Consider the following 8140-nt stretch of genomic DNA (forward strand, 5'->3'; position numbering starts at 1 on the left):
CTTCCATGACAAATGTTTGTGAGATGTTTTCTTCAAAGCTGAGGTTTAAAAAGCCACAAAAAGGTCTGCTGCATTTAAATGTGGCATAAATCAAAAACGACTTCCTATTAAATTTGCTTTATTTAATCTACAATTCATTCTGGTATGATGCTGCATTAAAATTTCATAATTTCAGCTCATACGTGATTGCTAAGTCAGTTTGTGGTGGTGATTGGAGGGAAAAATTTGGAAAAATTATAAAATATAATAAAAATAAAAAATAACTATAATAATAAATACTATAATTGTACAAAAAAATAATTGTAAAAAATATATGTAAAAATAATAAAATATAAATGTTAAAAATAAAAAAAATATATAAAAAAATCAAAGTTATCAATAGCTTGCATTATGCATGGCATAACACTCACCATGCCGTCCATGACCTCTACAGCTCCATCGATGGGTGCGCATTCGGATGCGTGACCATAGCAAAAACAGTTTCCTCTCACCACCATGTCATAAATCGCATAGTAGTACTTCTCCTTGATCTCTATACGTGAGTCCAGAAGATTGTCCCCGAGAGTATGCAGCTTCGTGAACTTCACCCTCAGATTAGTGATCTTTAACATGTCTATAAATGAAAGGAAGCAAGAAGAAATTTGGTTCACACTATCAGGCCACTTAATGACAAGCATATATGTTAAAATGTTTTCATTTGTGGCCTTACTTTGAATTCTGGGGCTGTAGGGATCATCAATCCTGAAGGCTGGATCCAAAACCCTAAAGATGGCCTTCAGAAGCCAAAGGAACAAGAGTAAATGGAAAATCCAGTATATGAGCAAGTATTTACCAGAAGTGCAGTGCATTTCCAGAGCTCACCTCACCCTCAGTTGAGGGTTCAATGTCGGAGTAGCGGGAATCGCAGATAACATCGTCCACTTTGGTCATGGGTCCTTGAGAGACGAAGGGGAAGGAGGTCTCGCAGTCATAGGCGAGGTAACGGTACACTTGCCAAGTCTTCCCGAAGTCTGACGACCGTTCGATCACCATAGCAGCAGGTCTGAATGTCTAGATAGGGAGCATAAGAGGTCACGGTCAACTTGAGAACGATACTTCCAATATGGATGATAATCCTGCATCATCAGAATTGACCCTTCCTTACATAATTTGTTTATGTTCTTGTCATTTTTAGCAGTTTTTTAAATGTCTATATAGTTTCCATTAATTTAATTTTTAGTTAAATCCAACAACAAATAAACAGCAGATTGTGAGAAATTATGAAACTAGTTAAGTATTTTCATAATAAAATTTTACATATATATATATATAATTTTATTTTGAAACTACATCACTAGTTTCATAATTTAATATGTTTTTTAAGGCACAATGTTAAAAGGCTAGACACTGTACTGTTAAAAATTATGAAAATTTCCATTCAATTTAAGGACTGCTATCAATATTGACATTACTGGCTTGGATAGTATTTGGTATTGGATCAAAAATAATGTTATTTTATTTTATATTATAACTAGTGCTGTCAAAGGAATAATCGCGATTAATCGCATCAAAAATAAAAACAATTGTTTACATAATATATGTGTGTGTACTGTGTATATTTATTATGTATATATAAATACACACACATGCATGTACTCAGCCTGGGACTGTGGCGACACCTTCCCCCCAAAACACACATCACCAACTGACTGTCCTCAGCACTTACTCTAAAGGTCATGATGAGGTGGGTGAAGTGGAACTCTGCCTCCAGGTTCAACTGGATTGTGACGTTCTCAAGGCCTGAGAAAGAGAGCGATAAAGACATGAGTTAAGACAAAGAGTTGTATTTCTCCACATTTATTAATGCTGTTCCATTTGTTAACTCCCAAACTGTTCTTTATTATGTTCTTTAGGCTCTTTACCGGCATCTGTGGTTTCATGAAGATCTTTTAACATCAAGAGAACCTTTCCATTCCACTAGTATACAAAAGCTATTTCAATTTTTTAAATGTTCTTCACACACAAAAGGGGTTCTTTTAAGAACTGTTGACTGAAAAGCCATCTTCTATGGCATCACTGTTTTGCAATCTAAAACCTTAAAACTGGACCCCATTCACTTTCATTCTATGCATAAAACAACAAAATATATAGAAAATATATATTTTTAATATACTCTATTGTTTTACAAACGAGGGTGATAATAATGACAATTCTCATTTTATTCTCTATCATTATTTGTCATGAACCCTACCTTGAATGTATGTTAATATATTAATTATTATTTTCTAAAAAAAAAGTGTTTTACTAAATAGTAGTTTAAAGCAAATCCTTTAAAGTTTCTAAATGAAATGAAAGTCTCTATTTGTTCTCTATTTAATCTAATTGCTGGCTAGAAGAAACAATTGAGATTAAAAAGATCTTTGGTATGATGTTTTGGTACTGCTTTACAATAAGGTTTCATTTGTTAAACTTAGTTAGCTGCACATGTTAACATGAACTAACAATGAAAATACTGTTAAAGTGTTTATTAATCTTAAGACCTATTCGCACGGGATTAGTATTACCTGGTGACCTCCAGTCATTTGTAATAATTGTGGAGGTTGTCTGTGATCTTAATCCTGTGCGAATCGGCCATGTCTGTAATTTGTAAAGTAAAAATTCCCCCACAAATGACCTACCATATTTCGCCGAACACCGAGGTCCTGTGATAATATTAGTCCCGTGCGAATCGGCATCTGTGATTCGGCCAGCATTTGGCGGATCGCATATCATTTTTCGAGGTTTTTGTTTGCTGTGCGCCTTTTTATCCATCTTCTGCGAAGAATGGAGCTGCGTTGGAGTGTTTGATAGTATTTTGGGTGCTTTCATCATATCGCTACACCATACAATTTGCAGAAAGAGAAAGCTGAAAAGGTTTTGAGGTTAATGTGTTACAAATAAATCAAGCATAAAGCTTGAGATATTATTCTAACCTGGTGAAATGTAAATGACACAGCGCACGAAACTATATTAGTTTCTTTTTTTTAAATCCATCTGGACCATAGAACGGGACTCTCAAAGCCTTGACATCCGGGTATCCGGGAGACAAGTCAGTAAATTCGAGTAAAATCACAGGCTTCGCTTATCCCGTGCAAATTCTCCACACGAAATTAAGATGTGGGGGGGGGGTTATTTCAAAATCACACAAGGTCCCCAGATAATACTAATCCAGTGCGAATAGGGCTTTAGTCAATGTTAATGTTAACATTTATTAATACATTGTTAAAGTCAAAGGTTGCATTTGTTAATATTATTTTATGGACCTGAGCTAACAAGAAATAACAATGAACAGTTGTTTTTTACGCATTATGGTACTGTCGTGAACGCGCAATGAAGACAGAAAGAAGAGAATAAATTGTTGAAAAAAGTCGTTATTTTTGTTTTCTTTGCGAACAAAAGGAATTTGCGTAGCTTCATAAAGTTACGGTTGAACCACTGATGTCACATTGACTATTTTAACGATGTCTTTACTACCTTTCTGGGCCTTGAATGTGTCAGTTGCGCTGTTGTCTACGGAGGGTCAGAAAGCTTTCGGATTTCATCAAAAATAACTTAATTTGTGTTTCCAAGATGAACGAATGTCTTACGGGTTTGGAACGACATTAGGGTGAGTAATTAATGACAGAATTTTCATTAACTAATGAGACTGTATATGCACATTTGCCCTAATAGTACTGCAGACCTCTACTGCTCTATAGTTACACTAAACATCTGCTTTTTTAGTGGGAAAGTGCTTTGGGGGTCCATAAACATCAAAAATAAGAATAAACAGAGTCATATCTTTAATTAAGTAGGAGGTCACCCCTGGTATTCCCAGGCTTTTGGCCCAGTTGGCTGCTGTATCTTCTTTGTCCTCCTACCCCATACTCTCTCCTAAACCATACATTCACAGGCTTCTCTGGTTGCATTCATGGCCCCTCGTTTCCTGTCCCACTACATTTCACACTCCTCCACTGCAATAACCAGTAAATCTCTGGATTTCTATTTCCTCTGTCTGTTTGTCTCATCGAGGAACATATGGCTTGTAGAACTGTACATTCCAATCGCTTGCAACAGCTGGACCTTCTCCATGTTGGCTGAAGATGTTTCGCAACTCAACCGAGTGGGTGGTTGTAGGGTAATGTGAGTTTTCCGAGGTAAAGTATGTCTTACAGTCTTCCTAAAAAACTAACACGATGTGAGGAATAGAATTAAAGTTTTTAAAATCAAGTAAAAACAATGGAGTACATTAATAAGTGTCTGAGAGTATCTTATTTGCCATTTGTGCCTTATTCATCATTTTGATGTTTTAAAATATATTTAAAAAGGTAAAAAGTGTTTTTCACAATTATAATGAATTAATAATTTATAAATATCTTCAGATTTTCAGAGCACCACATGACATTTTTCAACCTGAACTAACCTTGTCATGAAAAGATTAAACTATTTGATATTTTAAGAGACATACTGACTTCTGCTGAGGTCCTGATATTTTCTGTTTTATGGGTTTTTTCTGCATATTGATTGAGTCACATGACTTTGATTTAGCAGACTTTTTTCAAACATTAATAAGCAGTGAATATTTTTTTTCTAAGAAAAAGAATAACATTTAAATTGTATTGTTTTTATATATATATATATATATATATATATATATATATATAGAAGTGTTATTAGATTATAAGCATAAATTTGACAAAATAATGGACCCTTTTCACAAGAAACGCGTTTAACGGTCATCAGCATTGTAAATCCTCGAAAGTTTTTCATATTTGTTTTTTTTTTAAATGTATGTACATTTATAACACTAATCTTTGTATTATATCACCTTTGCATCAAATTATAAAAAAACAGTTAACGCTAACGCTAACTTTAATATGAAATAGTGTTTCTAATGCAGCGTCTATGGGAGGGACGGTAAATTTGACATCGTTCTCTCTTCTGACTACCGTATTATTTTTTTCCTTTTATTGAAAGTCACGAAAACACTATCGTGGAGTTTTTCTTTTGCTATTTGAGCAAATAGAAATGCAAAAAATATATGTGTGGTACTCTCCCATTCACTGCTATTCAAGTTACGCCAACTATGACGGCTTCCGCTTCTGAGAAACCCGGAAATGTGAAAAAGGTCCATAATTTAATTTATTGGATTGAAACAGCATGGGATAAATGACACAATCTTCAATTGGCAGGTAGAAAACTCTTTCCCAAGGGAAAAAAAGATGTCATTCCACACTTTAAAGACTGGTCATCACCTTAACTGGTCAGCAATTACACAACTGCTTTGAAGTAGTTAGTCCCTCCATTGGTCTGATTATAGGGGAACTAACGGACACACTAATGAGGGAGAGTTCCCTCTAATAAGACCTTGTTTCACAGCCTTCCTACATTCCCGTGAGAACTGCACGGTCTTTCACATCCAAAACTGAGCAAACACCTAAAATAGTACTGAATAGTATTGAAAAGAAAGGAAGATGAGCAATTGTTTGGTTTGGAGTCACAACACAACTTACCATTTTCTGACTGCCACCAAGTCTTGAGGCGGTTCGGGGCGAACGTAGTCACGACATTTTCGATTCTGTGGCTGGTTACTTGGTGCGTGCTTTCATCGTAGGTTCCCCTGGAATCGCACACAAAGCACTTCTTCTCTTCCTGTGATGGAGGGGGTGGAAAAACCAGATAATGTCAATGGCATTCTTGTGACGCAAGAACTTCTCCAAATGAAATGAATGACTGTAAGGGTCTCTGAGATACTGAAGCAAGTCAACCCACTTCGTCTGGCTTACATGACACAGCTTTTTCAAAGTCTGAAGGCCCACATTGGTTTCATGTGCAGGCCAGATGTTCAGAGCTGCTTCGTGACATTTTCTCTTAATTAAATACCTATTAGAGCAATTTGACTCACTTGAGGGTTTTGTAATGTGACTAGTGCGTTACAATAAGTTCCTGTCCACCTCCATCTCATAGCCATTTGACCTCAGCTCCAATTCAATATGTTGCACTGCAAAGATTTTTCTTTGATAACACCACCTAAATGATTAAACTTGAAAAGAGATGAAGATAAACTGATCAAAAGAACTGATCCAATATGTCTCGAGTCAAAACTTGGAAGTAATTATCTCTCTATTATGGTGTGGCATGAGCGATTATCACTCAGCCATAGCATCAACAAACCCCTATAAACCTGCAGATTGCATTTTTGAAGATTCAGTAGACCCACATATGATGTTCAATGGCCCTACGTAAAATATTTTAAGACGTTTTGTCTAGAAGGAAGTAGTCTAGACATTCAAGAGTCGAAGAAAATAAATCTCTAAAGACAAACATGTTCCAAAAACACCCACATGAAATAACAGGACAGCAATAAATCTCTTTCTGAAGATGTTACAGATAAAAGCCCCAAAAGGTGTTGGAAGAAATCCCACAAGTGGAAATAAAACACATAAATTCTCAATTGTGGCATTAAAATACAATTATCAGGCCGAGTATAGAGCCTAAGGGGGTGCAATTTTCATTCCGGATGAACATATACCAATTGATGTCATGGCGTGACCATAAAATTAATGCTTGTCTTTGCAACTTTTTGCAACTTGAAAAATAAAACAAATTTATACCACTACGTAATGATGATAGCACAATGTAATTTTAATTCAAACTTAATTGCTAAACTTTTAATGCCAAAACAGCTATATTTAATCAACAATGAAGGATAACGGTTTGCAGCACATAGGTTACCTGCAAATGACTGACGATACAAAAAAGCTCAGGTTTCTGGTGTCCGCATGTGGAGGTGGCTGAGAGTTGGTGTGCTCTTCCAATGAGAAGATCTCCTGTGGCAGGATAACAGCTCCCCTCTGTGCAAACATCTCCCAGCTCAGGCACATCTGCGAGACCCCATGCCCCTAAAACTTTGTGGAAGAAAAACTTTTATATGCATCTGGTAGTAGTGAAATGTAATACCATATAGACTTTGTTTGCTTGCATTTTAGGGTCCTTTAAATTTCAGTTTAAGAAAAGCTAAAAAGAGGCTGACATGCTTGCTTATATATATATATATATATATATATATATATATACACATACACACATTAGTGCTGTCAAACGATTAATCGCGATTAATCACATCCAAAATAAAAGTTTTTGTTTTCTATATAATATACACACACACACACACACACACACACACATATATATATACTTATATTAATATATATTATTAAGATGAACCTAATTAAGTATATTTATTAAACCTTAAACGTAAAAAAGCTAATTTATGTGCAGTAAAACAGCATATAATTCACAAGTGAACAGGCAATGGTGTAAAATACATAAAATTTATAAAATTACATAAATTATAATTTCATTTTTGCTTAAAGTTTGAGAAACTATGCTTTATATAGGTCAAAACTCTACATAAATGTGACTTTGCCCCAGTAAAACTAAAATGAAACTTACTTAAAAGGGCTGCGAGCTGTAACAGCATGTTTCTAGATTCTTTCTTCAGCCGGGGTGCAGTAATCCTGATTTTGCTGGGAAACTGCAGAGCTGAATCTGTTCCCTGCAGACTGTGCTGCTGCTTTACTGCAGCTGGAGCTGCGCGAAACTTTTTCTCCTCAGCCGCTCATCTTCTGCGCATGCGCACAACGCTTCGACTCGTCTCGCGCGCTCCCTCCCCCATTTTCGAAGGTGGTCTTGAGGTAAGCAAAGGCCAGTGAAAAACGGATAAAAGTAATTAAAAGAGCAGTGAAGTATAGGTTTAAGTACACTCGAGTCGACTGTACATGTCAAATGAATAACACTGATAGCAATTATTTGCGTATTTGATGAAAACGCGCCATTTGAGGGGATTTGAAACGGTACCTCAGACTCAGCAAAGATATTTTACCCTCTTCAAATAGGGAGGGATTGTTCTGTTTTGTGACAAAAAAGAGCTAAAAGTACAAGATTTTCAATTTGCATATTAGGAACGACGAAACGAATCTACTTTAATTGTGGTTATACCATGTTTTAATAATGATAATGAAATCAAATGTTATGCATAGACTGCTATATTCATTCACCACAGTATTAACAATGTACTCCAAGGTACCAATAATGGTACAACAGTGGTACATTTTCTAGAAAGCCATGGTACTACTACTAC

General features: G+C 35.7%; 1 protein-coding gene across 1 annotated transcript in view; it reads right to left on the reverse strand.

Annotated features, from left to right (window-relative positions):
• LOC107589344 (laminin subunit beta-1-like) overlaps positions 1-7562 on the reverse strand; it is a 38558-nt gene extending 30996 nt beyond the window's left edge. The window contains exons 1-7 of the mRNA XM_016277759.1: positions 7453-7562; positions 6733-6905; positions 5511-5649; positions 1706-1779; positions 862-1050; positions 710-773; positions 411-613 (exon numbers count right to left, since the gene is read on the reverse strand). Coding sequence (XP_016133245.1) covers positions 411-613; positions 710-773; positions 862-1050; positions 1706-1779; positions 5511-5649; positions 6733-6905; positions 7453-7480 — 870 coding nt within the window. The 5' untranslated portion in view covers positions 7481-7562. The remainder of the gene's footprint in view (positions 1-410; positions 614-709; positions 774-861; positions 1051-1705; positions 1780-5510; positions 5650-6732; positions 6906-7452) is intronic.
• Between the last annotated feature and the right edge of the window lie 578 nt (positions 7563-8140).

Source organism: Sinocyclocheilus grahami, unplaced genomic scaffold (genome assembly GCF_001515645.1).
Source record: "Sinocyclocheilus grahami isolate Dianchi unplaced genomic scaffold, SAMN03320097.WGS_v1.1 scaffold115.1, whole genome shotgun sequence".
NCBI classification, from domain to species: Eukaryota; Metazoa; Chordata; class Actinopteri; order Cypriniformes; family Cyprinidae; genus Sinocyclocheilus; species Sinocyclocheilus grahami.